Source organism: Arvicola amphibius, chromosome 4, assembly GCF_903992535.2.
Source record: "Arvicola amphibius chromosome 4, mArvAmp1.2, whole genome shotgun sequence".
Lineage (NCBI taxonomy): Eukaryota > Metazoa > Chordata > Mammalia > Rodentia > Cricetidae > Arvicola > Arvicola amphibius.
Window position 1 is genome coordinate 110,238,454 of NC_052050.1, and position 21,485 is coordinate 110,259,938.

Here is a 21,485-nt window from a genome sequence, read left to right on the forward strand (position 1 = left end):
TGCCTCCCCCTAGTCCGCTGTTCCCTGCATGTGGGCACCTATAAACTTGTCTGCGGCTGCGGCCTCCTTTTCGTTTCCTCTGCCAGAAGTATCTCTCTGGTTCGTGGAGGAGCCTGCTTCTACATTCTTGGTGTTAGCATCCAGGCACACCTAGCCCTGCCACTTGGGGACCTGACAGAGTGCATCACTCCTAGAAGCATGGCAAGCAGTACCCTGGCCTGTTGTGTGGTCTCTGTGCATATGCATTGCACCCCATACCCCATAATTTAAAAAAGCTGAACTCTGCTTACTCCTTTTTCTTCCTCTCCTCTCTTTGCATGTCTCTTCATCTCTCTCTCTCCTTCTCACACTCTCTCTTCCCCCCTGCACTCTTTCTCTCTTCCCTCTTCCCCCTCCCCCACTACCTTCTTTTCCTCCAATAAAACTCCCCAGGTAAGCTGGCCTGTGTCTCTCTCCCACCCTGGGGCTCCTTGGACCCAACTCACCCACCAAGGCCCAATCTCTCACCATATCATAACACTTGGGGCTCCCACGTGTTGGGGCAACTGTCTCTCCTGGCTCTAGCCTGCTACACCCACCCATATGGGTCTCTTTACTAAAAAAGCTTTCTGGTTCCCCTTTCCTCTGCGCTCTCCTGGCTGTCTCTGGCTCCAGCCTGTGTTCCCATAGCTTCAGCTCTCAGTTCCCTCTTGGAATTTACGATGTTCTGTGTTGGAACCCTCCCTCTCTCTCTTCCTCCACACACCCAGATTCCAGCACAACAGCTTTGCCTCAGTACAAATCAATGGCCGAAACTTGGCAAGCCTTGATTCCAAATTCCTTCAAACCCCAACAACTGCTGCTGCACAGACAAAGGATCCCCGAATATCTCGTATCTAAACTTGCTCCACTCGGCACTTGTGGGGGCCAGCCATAATAAGCTAAATATGGGCAGGTCACCCAAAGAAAGGTTTTTTTTTTTTTGTTTCCAGTTTATTTATTTTTTTATTAAAAATTGCCATCTCCTCCCCTCCTCCTCCCCCTTCCCTCCCCTCCCCTCCACCCATACCCCCACTCCCTCCCTCTCCAGGCCAAAGAGCCATCAGGGTTCTCTACACTATGTTGAGTCCAAAGAAAGGTTTTTATTCCCAACCCTTATCACCTGCCAGAGTAGAACTGAAGCAATGCCTGGTAGCAGGAAAACATGACCACCGCCCCAGAGCAGACCATTCAAGGGAAATGCCTAACATTTTAACCACTATAGGTAGGATCACCTGCCAGTGGACCTCACCAGGACACCCCTAGACAAATGTCAGCCAGTCAGGGGCCCTGAACCTTTACTACTATAAAACCCCAATTCTAATTGAGCCCGGGCCTCTCTGGTTATTCCAATACATTGGACATGCAGAGAGACCAAGTTCGCAAACTTGATCAAAATAAAGGCTCTTTGCTTTTACATACGGGACTCGGTCTCCTTGTTGGCTTTTGCCGGGACTTCACGGATTTGGGCATTACACACTTTCCCTACTTTCCACTCTTAAGACTCTCTTTATCTCTACAATTTCTTTGTGCTCTGCTCTCAAAACAAAACAAAAACAAAAACAGAAATAACAACAACAACAAAAATCTCTTAAGTTTATGTTGTAAACTCTATCTCAGGATTTGTATATTCCTTGAGCATGGTTTAAAATCTTTCAAATTTGTAACAAAATTTGGCTTTAAACTTACAACAAAAGACATAATTAAAATCTATATACAGATAATCTTAATTTGCTCCAACATATTATATGTGATTCAATTCTTGTTTAGGATATATTTATGCTTGTATATGTGCATAACTTGGATTCAATTTTCACTATAAATTAGATCTACTAGGAAAACAGATGTTTTTAAATAGCAACCATGTGGCTCTCCTCCATCTTGGCCAATAACCTCATCAAGATGTAAGTAGCCACATGGCTGGTAGCCATTTTTACTAAGATTAAAGAGTATATGCTATGTGACTTAACCACCATCTTTAGATGGCCATATGGCATAGAGCAACAATTATAGACCTTCTCAGTCCTAAGGAGCTCTCTGTTTATTACTGTGTCTCTTTTTAGGCTAAGGAAGCAACAACAAGTCTCTAAAGTATTTTGGATTAGTATGGATTTTTTCATGATGATAAAAATTTAAGGTTATATTTGCTATAACATACTATATACATGCTTCAACTCTGGTTTTGTATTTACTGTATATGATGATAAAAACTTAAGGATATAAAAGTCTACTCAGATTATCAAAAGTTGATTTAAGATAGCTACTTATGTCTTTGCTAACTATTCAACACCAAGCTGCTGGAAACTTTAGATACATAACAACATATGTTTGGTCAATAAGGTATATTTGATCATCAAGACTTAAAATTTCCTAAGGTTTACTCAGGTTCACAGTAATATTTGTCTAGCTTTTTTGTCTTTGCTTACCCTAAACTTTAGACATTTGGATAGACTAAGCCATACCAAAACAAAACAAAACAAAAAATAAAAATAAAAAAGATCTGCAAGATTTTATAATGGTGTACTATGAAAAAAATCAGTAAACTTGCTAGTCTCCTCATGGACTGTATCTAGAATAACAGTTTTATTTTGATATGAAAATAGCTTCAATTCAAAAATTGTTATTTTTAAGGTTTGAACTTAACAGGGATAAGGCTACAAAAATCCTTATCTTTCTTAAACTGCTAATATTTAAATTGTTAAGGACAATTAATATATGCAAGTTAATGGCCAGTTAACATATAAATGATCAAATTCTTTTTTTTTTTTTTTTTTTTTTTTTTTTTTGGTTTTTCGAGACAGGGTTTCTCTGCAGCTTTAGAGCCTGTCCTGGAGCTAGCTCTTGTAGACCAGGCTGGTCTCGAACTCACAGAGATCCGCCTGCCTCTGCCTCCTGAGTGCTGGGATTAAAGGCGTGCACCACCACCACCCAGCTAAATGATCAAATTCTTAATGTCTTCAGACATATACTTGTAGCCATGCTAAGTGCCAATGTAACAATTACAGGGAAGGAGATTTATTTAGCCTCCTGTATGTAACTAGAAACAAAGTTTGTTAAGTTTAGGTAAACTTAATAGAGACATGGTTCTCAAACTCTTCAGAGATCTGCTGAATATGGCATTTAAAATGTTTAATTTTAAAAGACGGAGGGACTCTTTCCACAGTAGACATGCCAGCTCTTTGCAACACTCATAATCTCCTCCAAAGAAGATGATGGGACAAGAAAGAAATCCAACCAGGAGCTTGCTTTAAATGTGGCAAGGCCAGCCACTGGGTGAAAAAAATGCCCTTTACTTCAACCACTGTCAGGACCTTGTCCAAATTGTGGACAAGCAGGATACTGGGGAGTCGATAGGTCCACTTTGCCTAGACAAGGTAGGACAGTCGCTCAAGTTCCTACTCCACAGGAAAAGTCTGAGTCTGGCAGCTGCAGACTGATGCTACCCTGGGAACTCTGCCCGCAAGGACCATGGAGGACCTCAGTGTGATTGCCCAGGCAGCCAGTGAGCCTCTGCCAGTTTTAATGGATTCAGAAGCTGCTTGGTCTGTACTTTCTGCTTACTCAGCTGAAATTTATCCTTCTTAGACCTCTTCACATGTAAACTGTGAGCCTTAGGCCCCAATTACCTTGAGCTATTACTAGATCTAGACACAGTTTACCTTGCTACCAGACTCTAAAAAGACAGGAAGTCATAAAACAGTTTTTCAATGTAACTTTTTACTCTTCTGTTATTCAAAGAAACTCACATTATAATGGCTTCTGTCAGTAGTCAATCACCCGGGTCATGTGGCAAATTATTGGATAGAAAAAAGTGTAAATTTCATGTAAGGTCTGAGGATACAAAAGCTTAAGTTGTAAGGATTGAGAAAAATGTTTAAGATATATAAATAAAAGTTATAAAGGTCTAAGAAGGCGTCTTAAGGTGTGTAAGTGCAATTTGTAAAGATATAAGAAAGAGATTTAAGATATATGTAAAAATGAAAAATACTTCAAATCCTTTTCTCTCTCTACATCATTGTTATGTTAAAACTTCAATAGTATTTTAACATTAATCAATGGGTTTTAATAAGTTATTAGTCTAGTTCTGGCCAATACTGACTATTATTATCATAGTTACAAGCTCAAGATTTTAAATTTGGTTGTTTTCTAAGTATAGATTTAAAAGTGCTTCTCGTTCTTCTAAAAACATCTACCTCATTTTATGCACCTAGAGTTATGATCTGCTGTTGGCTTCCCTGCCACTTGGGTACGTTGTTCCATTAAGCGATAAGCCCCACTCCACTCCCTTCCTTCCTTTTAACTTTTGGGTTCCCAACCTTCTCCTGTGACTCGGCAGCATGAATCTACTGCCTTTTCTACTATGTAGATTTCAGTACGGATTACAAACAATGGTAATGCTAACATATTTAAAATGTCTCTTTCTGTAAACAAAAAATTCTTGTAAACTTCAGGGAATCTACCTCTCAAAGGTCAAATGGACACCAGATAAGTATAGTCAATTAACAACCTGTTCCCCATCTGCCAATTCTGCCTATTTCTCTGTCTCTCTCTCTCTCTCTCTCTCTCTCTCTCTCTCTCTCTCTCTCTCTCTCTCTCTCTCTCTCTCTCTCTCTTTCGCTCTCTCTCTTTCTCTCTCTTCCTTAGATAAATTTTCTCTTAAGCTTTTTAACTTTACCTGGTATATCAGTACCAACAGATTTCATATCAACTGCAGACTGCCCCAGCACCAGCTCCAGGTTTTCCCCTCAAAATCTGTATCCTGGACAGCTTCAAAGTGGCCAGTTCCAGGTAATACAGTCTCAGAGCTGCCGCCTGCACACTCGTGAAAAAGCCTGCTCTCGGAGGACAGAAAGCTGGGAAGCTTTCTTGGGTCCCCAAAGATGTCAACACCCCTCAGAGAGCAGTAAACAGTTTAGAGAGCATGGTATCCCTAATTTCTGCCTCCACAGCTCTCTCTTCTTATTTTCTCACCTTTTATAATTAGCAAAAGGGAGGAATACCCAGCAACCCAGTAGCAGCAACTACATAATCACCAGTTACCAAATTCAACATGCATACCCTTGAAAGTCCCCCCATCATGGCCCACTCTCTCCTTCTGTCTCTCTCCTTCTGTCTTTCCCCACCTGCCTTGTTCCTGCTTAGAAACAGCCTTTCACCCCCCCAATAAATCTCTTGTGTGAGATCTGTTGTGTAGTGTGATTTCTACAGCATTTCTTGTCCCTGATCCACCAAGATTCTCTTGCAGCAAAACCCTGATGACTACTTTCTGCTTTCTAACTGTATATACAATATGACTAATGTGACTAGTTGTCTCTACTTTCTGACTGTATATACAACATGACTAGCTGTCTCTTCTTTCCGACTGTATATACAACGAGACTAATGTGACTAGTTGTCTCTACTTTCTGTAATTAATGTGACTAGCTTTCTCAGTCTCCTGCCACCATGAATTCTCTATTGCAATGGTCTGAACCACCCACCAAAACAAACCCCTTTTTTTAAAATTTCTGTCAAGTTATCTTAGCATCAGGAGAAAACAATTCGTCTAACAGTATTAAATTCTTTTTTGCACAGTATTTTAGCATTAATGCTTGGAAGGCTACAACAGGAGAGGCTGAATAGGCAACTCTAAAACGTGTTAAGTCTGATTGGCTTAAGTCAGTCAGCATTCTAACACAGAGGGAGAAGAGATTTACAAGCCACCATCCCTAACTGAGGAGCTATGCAAAGTTGATAGCTCCTGGGGAAGAGAGTTAGTTTTCTTTAAGGGTGTGGTCCCTGGAACATTGACCATACTCCATAGATGGTCATGCACCCAGGAGAAGATGGACAGCGTGAACTGGACTCAAGGGAATATTTTTTTAAAAATTAAAAAGAGCTCAAAGAGTTGGAAGGGATAAGGGTGGGTCTTTGATGGTAGAAGTGAAAGTGAATACCACCAAAATACACTGTGTATAATTTTAAAATAAGTAATAAAATATTTGCAAAGTATCAACATCCTGCCTGACCTTTAGAGACTCATCTGTCTAATACTAAGAAGTTAAAGAAAGTAAAGCCAGTTCCCCACAAGCAGAGATGTCACTTGGTACTAGCTTTTAATGAATACAATTGTTTGGTTTCTTGTAAGATAACTGCAGCTGAAGGAGCTGACAGGTGCGATGTGAAAGTGTTGTGACCCACCAAGTGTCATACAGAAACTTCATTTAGAGCCACATACTTTTCTTCGAAAACCTTTTTGGGAATTATAAAATTAAGCATTCCTGCCAATTTGGTAATTGACTTCCAAGCAAAACTGTAAGGGCATGGGAGCCTTATAAATATTTGAAAACATAACTGGAAATTTAGGTCAGTGGTCCTGGTTGACTAAGAATGGAGAATTACTTGGGATTACTGTTAAACAAAGTGTGGCCTATGTAGTTCATTGTGGAGATCCAGGTCTGAAAATAATCATTACCTCTTCAGAACTAAGTGAGCACCTCTTATTAGGGACCAAACAACAAGCACCAGACCCCTCTTCCTCTCCTTCCTTTGGGATTTCCCTTTAAAACAAGGAGGGTGCTGCTGAGATCTCTGGAGAAATGATTGCTTGTCCCTTGTACTGAAGAGATTCTCAGGTAATTGAAAAGTGACTCCATTATATGGAATAGGACTCTCACAAGGTCTTGACTCTTAAAACGGGCAAATATGTAACAAATGGAGGGTACTAACCTCTGAACTTACTTTCTTTCCAGCCATTTAATTTCACAAACCATGAGAAAGTTGTTGATGACAAATAATTTACATAGAAATTTAGTCAAAATATGTCGACATAGATATAGCAGTTTCAAAAAATTGGAACTGCAAGTAGCAAAGAATCTTGTGTATCCTGGGAATGAAGCAACAAGATGAAAATGCTATGGGATTATTTTAACTCTGGTGCTTTAATACACATTTTATCCCTCAAGTCAAATTCTTTCACTGTAACGACACAGAATATCATAAAAAAGTAACAGCTTTACACATAGAGGGGACATATCTGACCCTGAGTTTTATAAGGGATGATTGTGATTTAGGGTTTGCAATGTTGGAAATTGTTTTCTAGAGGAAAAAAAAAAGCAGGGAAGTTGGTTGCCTTGACAACACGGAAAGGTTTTTTCAAGAAATCCATGGCAGTGCAGGACATCTGATATGTCAACATGGCAAACGATTTACCAAATTAGGTTAAAAGAAAACTAATTCCATGGCAAGGCAATGTTACCTGACCTATGAAATACTAGTTCTCAGTTTTTATCCTGAGCCTTTTTAGACAAGATGGAAACTCTGCACAGCCAAGGTAGAAAGGAGAAGGGGAGTGAAATGTGTTTTCCCCAAGCCTGTCTCTTCTCTGTACACTGTACATCTACAGGACACCCAGGGCCTTCTGCACTTTCTCTGAATGTTGATTGTGCTGAGAAAAAGATGTCTTGCCCTGATTCTGTTGGTTTTTCCCTCAGTCTCCCTTTCAAAGCTTCTCCCCAAGGAATATCACTTAAGCCTATTGCATATTCGTAAATAAGGAGCATAAATAAGGATTACTGCTCCAAAGCTGGTTTTGAGTCACATAGGGAAAAGCTTGTTAAGATCCAGTCCAATTACTGTGGCATGGCCAAGGACAGATTTATCTGGGAAGCACCAAGCCTCAGACAGAAAGCCTGTTATCAAAAAGACAGGTTGTTGAAACAGCTTGCTTCCTTCCTCAGCAAGTGCCTCTTTGTAACACTGTTCAAAGTCCACAGCTCTGATTCTCTGCTCTAATAAATCACTATAAAGCAATTTTGAATGAGATTTTCCTGTCATAAAATGCTATTTCTTTTAAAAAATAAGAGTTATGCTCTTCTTTGGCTTAACATGATGTATGGGTTTTGTTTCCAACATAGCTTCATCATGTGATATAATCAGAGATGGTCCTCAGGGAAGGAGGTGTCCTGTGTAACTGTGTCTCACTCATTCCTATAATCTCAGGGGAAGCTGTGTGGACCTGCCCACATTTCAGAACCAGATGTGCCCCCGTCCCACCGGTACTCATTTCTTTATCAATTTTCCCTGGGAACTGAGCTTAGGGCCCGATTTCACATGTGCTAGGTGAGCTGTCTACTTCTGAGCTACATGCCCATGTTTTACTGCTAAATTTGACACGGCGTCTCATTAAGCTGCCGAAGCAGGCCTTGCACTTTTGATATTCCTGCTTCAGCCATTTGAGTAGCTGCTATGGCAGGTTCTGCCATCAGGCCTGGCTTTAGCTGCTGTCTGAACTATTCTTTCTTAACTAGTGATATTCCTTAGTGATTTAAGGATATTTATCATTCTTCAGGTATTATAAGATGGAAGAGAAAATCCCCCTTCTCTTTTGAGGAAGGTCATTATAACAAAGCTCTTGGTGCTGCAGATAATCTTGTTTTACCTGTGTTACATTATTAGCCGGGCAGTGGTGGCGCACACCTTTAATTCCAGCACTCAGGAGGCAGAGGCAGGTGGATCTCTGTGAGTTTGAGGCTAGCCTAGTCTACAAAGTGAGTTCCAGGACAGCCAGACGACACAGAGAAACCCTGTTTCAAAAAAAATTAATTAATTAATTTAAAAAAAGAATTAAGGAAGTGAGGTGTTCCTGTTTTATTCTCCTGGAGCTTGCTATTGATGAAAAATGAAACAAATATTTGTCTGGTTGTAGATTTCAGTAGCAAAGTTAATACAGAGCTAAGTGACTATTCCCATGACTAGAATAAAAATAGACAGTAACAGTTTCCCTGAAAAGTGACATTAGTTTTCAGTGAAAGAAACAGCTAAATTAATATATAGATACGCTTAGTAATAAAAAAGAACTGAACATTTGTTTAGTAGTCATTTATTTAGTCAGTGGTTACTTATTCAAAAATAGTTTGTGACAACCTCTATCAAATCCATCTCAGCTTCCTGATTCTGGTCCCAAGAGTCTGGGATGCCCAGTTATTAAGTGATACATCTATATTTGTATGAAGATCAAAGGAGGAAGAGATAGCCAGTTTGCTCCATGGTTATAGTTGTTCTTTTATGTTCCTTTGACTAGGATAGTTTACTAGATTATGCTTTTGGCTGCCAGCTTGTTTTGGGCTCCCTTTTTCCCAATTCCTTCTGGAGCAGATTATAGTCTCATATCCTTTCCCATTCTTCTCCACCTACATAGAGACTGTGGGGTTGCTTTGTCTTTCCTGTTGCTAAACCTTCCTGGCACAAGGTAGATTCTTAGCATATAGTATGCTGAGCAAATGCATGAGTTGGGCATCACTGGGTTTCTCCTGGAATGACTATACAGGCATGATTTACTGGTAGTGTGATTTCAAACCTGCCTAGAAGGACCATATGTATGTATGGACATTTCAGACATAAAAAAGAATTTACTGGCCAGAAAATATTTCTATTGTAGACAAACTGTTCTACAATAGTGATTCTAGATGACTATATAGTTATTTGACTGACTAGTGTTTTATTTGAAGACTTGAAGACACAAACCCATGAGACTAGACCCAACTGTTGACTAGAATGAGCTGCAAGGCTCCTGTGTTTTCCATCTCGTACTTTTCAGAAGACCAGTAGGCAATGTCATGGATTCACACTGCAATATTATCTTAAGTGAAATATTAATTGCAGTTATGGAGGTATCTGTGTGTTAAGGCAATATAACTAATAAAAAACTTCAATTTAATGGAAAAGTTAATGCTTCTATCAAGTTGAAGTATTAAAGAAGTAATCTTTGTGTTGTTTAGTAGGTTGCTTATTGTTTCCTGATTGTGACAACAGACACCAGCCAACCAACTAGACAACCCATTTTTGTGAATGGCATAGTGGAGGGTGCTCTTTGTATCCTGTCTGTGAGAGCCAGCCCACCAGACATGCCATTTCTGTGAATGGCACAGTGGGGAAGAAAGAGTAGCGTCTGACGTCATCATCAATAGACAGTGAAGAAGTTGTGAAAAACGTATCTGGCATTGGGACAACAGAAGTTGGAAAAGAGTGTTCTGAGCCCCTTAGGCTTCCGTCAGGGGTGTTAGAGTGATATCTGAAACTAAGTGCAAATCAGCAGGAGAACATGTGTGCATTGTGAATTAAGGTCATTGCAAGAAAAACAGAGAAAGTTCTGTCTGCACTGTATACTAGGACAGAGATAGATGTTCATGGCCTGTAGCTTTTTATGTGATGAAATAGAATAACAAATTTCCAAACCTGAGCTCAGTTGACAAGAGAACAGCTTCATCTGCTGAGTGCTTTCTTATCCTGTGATTTCAAGATTTTTGAGTAAAACTGAGAACTAAAAAGGGCGAGAAAAGGAACTTTGTAAACTCCAGAATGAGGCTCTAATGTCCCCAACACAAAAACTCTTGCTGGCCATCAAGGGAGAACCCTGCAGAAGGTCACCAGAGCTAGGTCCAGCCTTTGGTAAACCCGTCAGAGTAGCTCCCTTGCTTGTTATTATAGAACTCAGTAAAGAAGTGTGTCTAAGGCTGTCTCAGGAACAGAGAAATGGCGTTAGTTGCTGAGAGCAAGGAAGAAAGAACACATGGCAGATTGACAAGCTCAGAAAACACATTTTAAAAGACTGAGAAAAACACAGTGAAGAAAAAAATTTTTGAATTATTGCACCCAGGGTTTGGGTGTATATATAATGATGTAACTGAGCTCTGCTGGGACAAGGAGTCTGGGTAAAGTGTTTCTTCTAGACTGAAGGAGAAATATTCTAGAAAAAATGTTTTTTAGAAAGATTTCTTTTAAAACATTTCAATCAGAAATAGTTTAAGAAAAATGGAAGACATTCTGTCACTCAGCCTTTTAAGGAGAACATCTCCCTATGTTGCTAGGGTAGCATTCATCCCTTGATCCTTTGGCCTCAGCTTCTTGTGCCTCCATACCCAGAAAAACAAATGTTATGGTTCTTTTTTTATAATTAATTGTTATTATTACAAATTTTCACCTCCTCCCCTCCTCCCATTTCCCTCCTCCTTTCCCTGTTCCCTCTTCCCCTCCTTCTCCAGTCCAAAAAGAATCAGTGTTCCCTGCCCTGTGGGAAGTCCAAGGTCCTCCCCACTTCATCCAGGTCTAGGAAGGTGAGCATCCAAACAGACTAGGCTCCCACAAAGCCAGTACATGGAATAGAATCAAAACCCAGTGCCATTGTCCCTGGCTTCTCAGTCAGCCCTCCATGTAAGCCATGTTCAGAGAGTCTGGTTTGATCACATGCTCCATCAGACCCAGTCGAGCTGGCCTTGGTGAGTTCCCATTAGATCAGCCCCACCATCACTGTGGGTGGGCGCACCCCTTGCCTCCCTGACTTCCTTGCTCATGTTCTCCCTCCTTCTGCTCCTCATTTGGACCTTGGGAGCTCAGTCCAGTGCTCCAAATGTTATGGTTCTTAAAGAGAACTCAAGAGCTAGGGGACCATCATGTACCATGCAGTGAGTATAAAGATATTTGCATTGTGTGGCACTAAGTTTGATATGATGACTCTTTTCTTCCTATTTAAAATGGGATCCACATATTTACTCAGACCAGGCTTAATGTGGGTTGAATTAGTTAAATGAGATAAAAAAGTAGATACATTCTATATTTGTCGTGTGGTTCATATGCACATATATTTCAGGGCAGAACAGAAGTCATCAGTGGTACTTGCTGTCTCTGAGAACCTGCTTTATGTCAGAACCTGGCTTCTCATTCAGGGAGATTCAGTTTGGAATCCCAGACTTTAGCTTCAGAGTGGAAATTTAGTTTATGCTTCTTAATCAGCAGTGTGTACGTTTCCGGATTTCACTAGCTCAACACTGTGCTTTATTTGTGACTTTTTTTTTCTTTCCTGGGCTCTGAGAGCTTCTCCCGGCCCTAAGTAAGCTAGTTAATGGGACTCTTATTGATTGTCATAAAAGTAGCTGAGCTACTGACTTAATAATGATGGGGATTTGCGTTCCCTGGAATGAACCCTTCATTTTATTTTGACTTTAAAGATTTTCTTCTACAAACATTAGACTCCCTTGATGACTTTGCTAACTGTAGTTTTTGGTGTAGTAACGACAATCAATGAGGTAAGGATTTACTGGTATCTCTAGAGACAGTCAAGCCCCACGCTCCATCAGCCTATGAAGACTAACATTTTCTTTGGAGAAATTATTTCATCTAACCACAGACCTCACTTCCATTCACTGATGGTAGAGATCCAGAATCATTAGCTAAATTAATTGTTTCATGTACTTGGTATTTAGAATGCTGGAAAGTGTAATGTAATTACCGAGCTGGATGTACCTTAAATATATTCACACCAAACATTATGCATGGCATTCTTTACGAATACTCAAAAATGACCAAGAGAATATGCTGTTGAACTGCCATCCCATCAAAACACACCATCTAGAACAGCTTAAAATTCTTTTATCATGTTGTTTTGAACCACCTCACAATCTAAAACAATGCTGAAGGCACTGCCTCCTGTAGTCCTTGGCCGTGTTTCATATTTTTAGAGAGAGGAGAATGAGAATTTAGAATACTTCTTCCCATAGGTTTTGAATGTCCTGGAAGGATGGACAGGATGTACTCATGTCTCATGTCTAGGAATCCTGCCTTGCACAGGAATTGAGTATTCGCCTCCTCCTTCCAGTCCACAAGCTGTGCAAACAGAGGTGGTGCATGTGTGGGGGGACTTCAAGATCACATGGGAGGAATACCAAGAAGTCAAAAGCAGATTACAGTAGTAACATTCCATTGCCATCTAATCCTACCTCTGTAGTCATAAGGAATGTGGTTCCAGTCAAGCCAGGTGTTGTGATATACAAAATTTAATATGTGAAATATTACCCAAAATAATCACATAGTTAAGCTGATAACTAGTATTCAAGTTTAATGACTTATAAAAACACATTTGTAGGCTATCAAGGAGCCACATCTCTTGTTAGAAGTGAACTCTCTACACATTATGCTATCAAATATGAAGGATATTTAAATAATGTCTTTTGTCATTACTTATGATCAAAAGAAATGCTCCTTTTTTGTAAAGAAGTTATGCTGTTTTACTAATAAGCAGTTAGGTTACTGTTGAGTTGATCAACACATTCATTGTATGGATATACACAGATGTATTTTCTTATTCTGGTTACTGTTAATCCTGAGATTCGCCAGAGAAAAACCAGTTCTGCCTATTGGGCCAAATTAAAGCAAGCTTTATTAAAATACTAAATACTGAACAAGATGGAATTTGGTCAGAGCCACTCCCTGGAAATATCCCAGCTCAGTGACTCCAAGACATGTATTGTAAGGGCTTTTATGGACAAAACTCACAGGCTACTGTACTTTCCCATGAGGCTTTGTTGTTATTTTCCAACTACAAACAGGTTAGTTGTAGATTCCTGATCAAGGCATATTAAGAAAGATTCTAAGTCATATTTAAAGAGTTCCTTTGTTCAGATAGGTTTTGAGTTTTTTCCCATTACCATGTTTAATATGTTATGTTCCCTCTATAAATGTGTATGTGTGTGTTGGGAGGCTTAATATAAAAGAGACAACTTGAGTGTGTTATTTTTCTCGATTCTTGCTTTCAAATTCAGATATTATGCTTGACTAAGTTGAAATGAAAATGTTGTGTGGGTAGAGGATGGGCAAGGGGCAAGGAAGGCTATAGGCCTTCCTTGAAACAACTTATCATTCTCGGAGGGACAAGAAGAGAAAGTCAAAGATTCACAAGCGCGTCATCCAGCTCCTTTAGTACAGTTTCCGCTTAGCATATAGAGCAAGAGTGTAGAGTACCCATCATGTCCTACTTCTGCAATGATTGCTCTGGGGCCCAGGGAATCAGAGAGTCACTTTTTGGCATTTGGGTCATCCCAAGTTAAAAAAAAAATACATCTCCCTAAAGGTGATTTGTACATAGTTTTGAGATGTATACACCATTTACAAATTAAAAAAAATCAAGTCTACTGCAAAATTAGGGCATATTACTCTCCCTCCTTCTGATTTAAGGAATAAATGAAGAATTACAGTGGCTACATGGCTAGCCCCTCACCCCCATTAGACGCCTAGTGGAAAATCCTTGTTTGCGCACATCTCTTCTCATTCCGGAACTCCTTGCATTTATTTCCATGCATTGCTCTTTCTGTGTTAGCTCTGCATTTAATTTAAATAGAAAATCAGTCCTTGGCCAATTCATTACTTAGAATGCAGTCCCCAAAGTCCCTTTGGATATAGAGGCATCTATATACATAGACATGTTTTATATATGTGTATGTGTGTGCATGTGTGTTTGTGTGTGCGTGTGTGTATGCAAGGCTGCAGTTAGGCAAAAGATGAAATTAAATGGCAAATTCCAGGGCTTGAGGATGAACGAATGCAGCACATCACCTTACACAAGCCCTTGACAAGTGTTCTATTGGAGACTGTTAACTTTATTCTTGGCTCACAGTCTTACTACCATGTTCTATAAAAGAATTACCACAGATGAAGGCTTTGAAGATAAATCTTACAGTTTAAAAATATACTTCTAGTTCTGTTTCAACTTGATGAACCATATAGAAAATAGTGGCTTTCCTTGTACCCCCTCTAGTGATTCATCTAACATCTGACCAAGTGTTAAAAGAAATTATACATAATCTAGGCCATGTTCTATAGAATAAATCATTTTCTTATTATCTAATAGTCAGCCTTTAAAAAGTCAAGTGAGTTCATGTCATTTTGTGGATTTTATCATCTAACTTTGGATACTGACCTCAAAAGATCAAAATTCTCAAGCTTCGCATCAGTTACATTGAATTCTAATTGTATTTTTCATTTATACACAGTTAAATATTTCGCTGTGAATATATGTATTTGTACACCATTATAAAATTTAGAAGTCACACAATATAAAGCAGAATAAACTGATTTACCTGCAGACATGGCTGCATTTTGCCCATTGAGTCCACTGTAGGACAAACATCCCCCATAAACATTAGCATGTTGGCAGAGGAAGCCAGGTTTGAAAGCAAGCCTGCCCTGCATGCTCCTTCTCCCCTCCCTGTTCTGCCCACAGCCCACACTGTACCTTGCGAAGAGGCTTGAGCTTGGTCTCCATTATGAAGTCATACTTGCAGAGCTCACAGCATCGGGTGTCTGAGCTCTTGATCCACTGGTGGAGACATGACTGGTGGACAAAGCGCAAGGTTCCCGTGCAGCGGCAGGGTGTGATGAGTGGGCTCTCCTCATCTCCTTCGCAGTGACAGATCCTGAGGAGGGACGCAGCACAAAATATGAGTTCTCCCAGAGGACACTGCTCCTCCAGGAGCACTGCCTTGCCTATTTCGGGTTGTATTAGAAACTGTAACTTACAATCTAGAACACAAAACACAAACCATGAGTTCTCCCAGAGAACACTGCTCCCCGACGGAGCACTGCCTTGCCTATCTCGGGTTGCATTAGAAACTGTAACCTACAATCTAGAACTCATGGGCTTTTTACTTCAGCCTTGGTGGTAGAACCAAACCTGTGATCAATACCCATTTACTTTCACATGATAACTGTTGGACTCCAGCCATGTAAGAGGGCATATGAGACATTTGCACACCAGAAACACATTTCATTTGGACAGTGGAGCCATTTCAAGAACAAATTTTTGGGGCATTAGTCTGTTTAAAAGGTCACTGTCTATGGTGTTTTATATATAAAGGTCATGGCTTAGAAGGATCCCAATGAAGCTGGCTGTGGTGGCGCACACTTTAATCCTAGCACTAGGAAGGCAGAGGCAGGGGACCTCTTCAAGTTTGAGACTGACTTGGTTTATAAAGCAAGTTCAGGACAGCCAAGAAATTGGAGAGAGGAGAGAGAGGGAGGGAGAAGAGAGGAGAGAGGAGAGGAGAGGAGAGGAGAGAGAGGAGAGAGAGAGAGAGGAGAGAGAGAGAGAGAGAAACTGAAGAAGACACAATGCAAAGAATGTTATAGTTTGATGATGTCACTATGTTATTTTGATGCCACAATTAAAGGGTCACATTGTATAATTTACAAGTTTGAGATATTACTACTATGGAAAATTTTGAAAACTTCTAAAGTGAAATAAAATTATAAGGTTGATATTGTAAGTTGGGTCTGAATGTATCACCAAAAAACTTTTTGGTTAGGTCACAATGAACTGTCAATAATTATCATCATATAAAATTCTCAAAACTTCCTGCTCCCATAAAGTTCTAGTTTGGTAAATCCTATTGTTTGAAAATGTTAACATTTCTATCTATATATTTAGAGTTCTTTTAATTTCTGGGTTAAAATGAATTCTAGTTACATAGTTATAGTCTTTTAATTCTACATTACTTTCTTTTATTTTAATAAGTTTTCTTCTTGAATGAGACAGACCTTTTATTATGCTGAGAAGTGAATTAAAAACTTGGCCCTTGGCAGGAGAGATGGCTCATCAAAGAAAGTCCTTGCCCTCTAGGACTTCAGTTGGAAACCCCAGGACCCATGTAGAGCTGGGGGTGATAGTGAGCCTGTAACCCCAGCTAGGGCAAGATGGGAAAGCAGAGAAAGGGATATCCTAGGAAGTATGTGGGACAGCTGTGGCTAACAGCTAAGATACCCTGTGTCAAACCAGGTAAAGGTGAGGACTAAGGTCTTCTGACATCCACATGTGTACTGCACACATGTCCTGAACTCACACACATGAATATGCATGCATACACATGTACCTGAATCATATACATAGAACAAAAAAAATCTTAGACCTTCAATAATTTTATAATTTACCCCACTGTTGACAGCAGTTAATAAACTTCAATAAAAATGTTGGTATGTATTATTCAAAATACAAGCAGTGACTATAATATTTAAAGACCTTTTAAATCTGCATAATGACCCAGTGGCAGGCTGGAAGAACACATAAATCAGTGTGTTCTACTTCCTCAGAGGAGTGCACACTCGTCTCCAGGAGCAGGAGCTGTGAGGAGAGGATTAAGAATCTACTCTTAAATTACACTGTTTCCCTGGAGAGCTAGAGGAAGTGAGGCAGTTGCTCACACAGCAAGTACAGGAAGTTAGAGGAACTGAAACCCTATGATCTACCAACCTTAAGAAGAAAGACAGATGACAGAGCACATGCGTCTTTTGTATTTATTTCTTAGGCAAAAACAAAACCCAGGAGCACTGACTCCTGTACCTTGGGGTAGGCACTGATGGATGAGAACAAGTTCACAGTCACTACCCCCTTTTTCCTAGCTGAGTTAGAAAGTTAAATGTCAGCTGGGATGTCTTATATAAAAAGTCCGCAAGGTGGAGGAAAATGAAATTTTTTCTGAGTGCCCATTTTTAATGTCTAGTCTAATAATCTCTCCTTTATCCAGACCTAGAGCACAGAAACTGAGCCTGCCATTCTTTGTCCCACACTGACGTCAATTCAGTATCACAGGAGTATTAGGGATCCCTGGGTGTTGAATAGTTAACATGCCATCCTATAAAAACAGCCAGTGTTATTGTATGTGTGTTCTCAGTGCTGACCATTTGATATTGGACAACCGATTGGTGTGCTTTTCTCTGTGGAGGAGCACCTCTCCTGCTCCCAACTTCCATCACTTGCCTATAGTTGTGTGTTTGTGTGTGTGTGTTTGTAGGATTGAGGCCTAATGGGCTTCTCTCTATCCAGTTTGTTATGCCTATTGTTGTCATCCTTGAACTCACCAGGTTATATTTATATTTATGAATATGCATGTTTTTACAAATACACATATACATGAAATAACAAAAGAGGCCACGTATTTGAAGGAGAGTTGGGAGGGATCTATGGGAAGCTTTGGAGAGAGGAAAGAGAAAGGGAAAAATAATTATAATTTAAGTTACAATCTCAAAAATAATCAAAACCAAACAAACGAGCATCTAGTGAAAGAAAATGATTTCCATTGTGCAGAATTTGATTATAATTTTATTTTTGTAGTCACTAAAATTACAGAGAATAAGAAAGCACAGAGCACAGGAAGTGGTATTGTCCTGTCCTCCAGATTAGTCATTTAAAATTAGTATACAAAGGAAGAGTTTGACTATGCGTTCTTTCATTGTTCTTGATGATCTCTTGTGAATCCCCCTCCCCATCTCCGGTTTCCCATCTCTTCTCCCACTGGTCCCATTTGGGAGATACCTCCTTCTGCTTTCACGTCACACATGTCCTCTAGTCCTCTTTCCCCCTTTATCCTAAGATCTCTCTCCACTCTCATGTTCCCTGTCTAGTTTTATGTTGTATACTCTCTTCTGTGTATAGAACATTCACATGTTTTCCATAAAGATTAAGGTCTACGATCCATGTATCAGAGAAAGACTGTGATAGTTGCCTTTCTGTTTTGCATTTTTTCTCAACAATATGTATCAGTTCCATGCATTTTCCTTGCAAATGATATGATTGATTTTCTTTATGGATGGAAAATTAGCTGTGCATATGTACCATAATTTCTTTATCATTTCATCTGTTGATGGGCATTTGGACTGGTTTATTTCCTACCTAATAAACCAGTTGTATCTCTGTGGTATGATGTGGAGGAGGGGTAAAGCTGGGTCATGCGGTAGTCCCAAGTTTAGTTTTCTGAGCACTCTTTGTACTGATGTCCACAGTGAAGATATTAGTTTCACTTCCACCAGCAGTGAATAGATTCTCCATCCCTACCAGTGTTGTTTATACCCTTCATGCTGTTATTCTGACTGGGGTAAGAATTCATCAGTGTTGAGTATTGAAACCAGGTCCTTTGCAACAGCAATGAGTACTCTTACCAGGGATCCACTTCCTCAGCCCTCTAGAGCAGTTCAATGTAGACGTTTTGAGACAAAGGCTGAAGTCCCCTACCTTAACATGTTTGTGGATTGTTTTGGTGTTAAGAACAGTGTACAGCAGCAATAACAAAGTATGCCCTATAGATGAGTCATCCTAATCCCTTTCTTCAAATAACCAAGGAATTTAGGGAAAGAGTAAAAATAGAAGTAAAAAAAATCACAATGCAGATGAAATCTCATGGTGTGGTATTAAATTTCACCCTTTCTGTGGACCAAAGTTCTTACTTGAAAAAGAAAACGTAGGAGTTAATGCCATTTGATAATTCCTCATGGGAAAGGAAAGATTGTGTCAAATGCTCTACAGCTGCCCAAAGACTCAGGCTCCAACTTTTCCTGACACGGAAAAAGAAATTTATTCATAAGTATCTTTAAACAAAGACCTCACTGATTACTAAGTCAACATGACCTTGCCAGCTTGCTGATTTTGGTCCAACTTCCTATCTTAAAATGTCTCTCTTTTTAGAAAAATCACTTAAAATCTTTCCCTGAAGTAAACCAGCAATAGCCTTTTCTCATAAAATTAAAGTTATTTCCCACAGGGAAAATCAAAAGCTTGATTCATTTTCCTTTCCATTTTACACAATGTACATTTGCATGGTTTTAGTATTTTGAACTTTTTCTAAATTATCTAGTTCCAGTTGAACCCCAAGAGTCTTCTCAAGCCATGCTTAGATTGTTCTGAAAAAAATTTAAGAGCAAAATATCAACTTCAAACCTCTAATAAAAATAAAAAATAATGTAATAGTGCCATTAAAGAAATAAACAGTTTTAAAATTGATGTACTTCTCACAAATCATCATCGCTGCATTATAGATGAATACACGGCAATGAAGACTTTTGCCTAGAGAGTAATTGTGTAAAGAAAATTATGTCAATATGATAATAAAATTCCATTGTAAAATGTATGTACTGTGAGATATTTTATCTGGTGCGAGCTTAGAAGCCTGGGGAATCAGTGATTCTATGAGCTGTTCTTGACTCACATTATCTGACATTCAGAGAGAACAAGCATAATTCAGAGGCTTGCTTGACACTTTCGTGTTTTTTTACAATCCAGTCAGTGCATATTGAGACTCTTTTTATACACAAGACTTGAATTATTGAATACATCCTTATAACCTTATGTATAAAAAAGACACCAACGCTATGGGCCAAACTGCATTTTAGGTTTTTCTGTGTACAACGTCCGCTTTCCTTCATTGCTTTAGTGTTTGAGTTGAAAGGAAAGCAGCCAATATTTTTGATTTTATGTATTTTTAAAATTTTAAAAATCACCCATATGAATAGTATTATAATTACTATTATTATTAGCATGTGTGTGCGGGAGGTTGTGTGTATGTGTATGTGGAAGGGTTAACCTGTACCATGCCTTCCTGCGGAGGTTATGGTCAAGTTTGTGGGAGTTAGAATCTTCCTTCTACCATGTGGGACTGTGGGATTGAATTCAGGCTGCCGGTCTTGGCAGCAAGTACCTCTATCTGTTGAGCCATTTGAATGTGTCAGTCCTTAAATATCTTAAAATGATTTCTACCTTGCATCTACCCCCTTGCCAAGCCCTCTTGTCTCAGTCAGAACTTTTTTTTTGATAAATTGCAAAAACATTTAAAGTTATCTGTAAGGATATTAATGGTTGTGTAACAAAGTTTAAGTTCATTAACTTTGTAGTCAACCTAGGTGTTAACCTGCCAATTTTACACCGTGTTTTGTCAAATCTTTCTAAGTCTACCTCTGTGACTACTGTCTATTCCTTTCTCCAAATTTTCTCTAAAGGATTTTTAAACATAATAATAGAGATGCTTCTAGACTTGGAGAAGTTCAAACACAATCATTAAAAGTTTAGTATTCGTTTATGAACTCATTTTTCTAATTTTTAAGAGTATGCTTTGTGTATTGATTGATTAATTAATTAATTAATTAATTTGTGTGTGTACACACATGTGTGTGTCCCAGGCATTCAACTCAGGCTGTCAGGCTTGACAGCAGGCACACTGCCTGCTGAGCTGTCTCATCAACATCTGTACACTGGTTTTCCGAAGCCAAAGGGGTATTGGAAATATTTTTGGCTAGAAGCATAACGCAAAGCAGTGAAGCAGAGTTGAGGTGGCAGTGCTGAAGCAAATGACTGAAGGATAAACTTCTCTCTGAAGGGATAAGACACCTCAGTCCCTGTCTCCACTCCTGGGTGATGCAGCAGGGAGAGAAGAGGCTTGAGAAAGGTCTATTTTATTTTTGTTTTATTTCATCTTACTTTTAGCAGGAAAACTTTGTGCAGGATGGAGGTGCCACAAAGAATTAGACATTAAACTACAGATAAGGAAAGGCTCGGTTATTAAACAGCAGCCATCAAAAAACCAAAGTATTGAGAAAGAAGGGATAGAAACATCTTCGGACGAGTGCAAGAATCCATGGATGGGCACAGACACCTGAGAGCAAGAACTAGAGGAGAAAATGGCAGGTAGAAAGGAGAAGGTGGGGGAGGTAGCTGTGAGGGGTTCAGTTAGCTCTTGCTACAGAGGATACACCATGACTGCACACTCAACACAAGGGAGGAAGACCTAGGGTGAAGGCCTTCCACAGGCTGTAAAGAGTTAGAGAAAGCTGCCTGGAGAAAGTGATGGGAAGCTAGCCAAGCGTGGATGTAAGACTATGGCTCAGCCTTGAGGCCCCTG

At 39.5% G+C, this 21,485-nt stretch overlaps 1 protein-coding gene across 1 annotated transcript in view; it reads right to left on the reverse strand.

The window, feature by feature from the left end:
• Marchf1 (membrane associated ring-CH-type finger 1) overlaps window positions 1–21,485 on the reverse strand; it is a 474,645-nt gene that overhangs the window by 32,618 nt on the left and 420,542 nt on the right. The window contains 1 exon segment of the mRNA XM_042054962.1: window positions 15,062–15,242. Within this exon segment, the coding sequence (XP_041910896.1) occupies window positions 15,062–15,242 (181 nt within the window).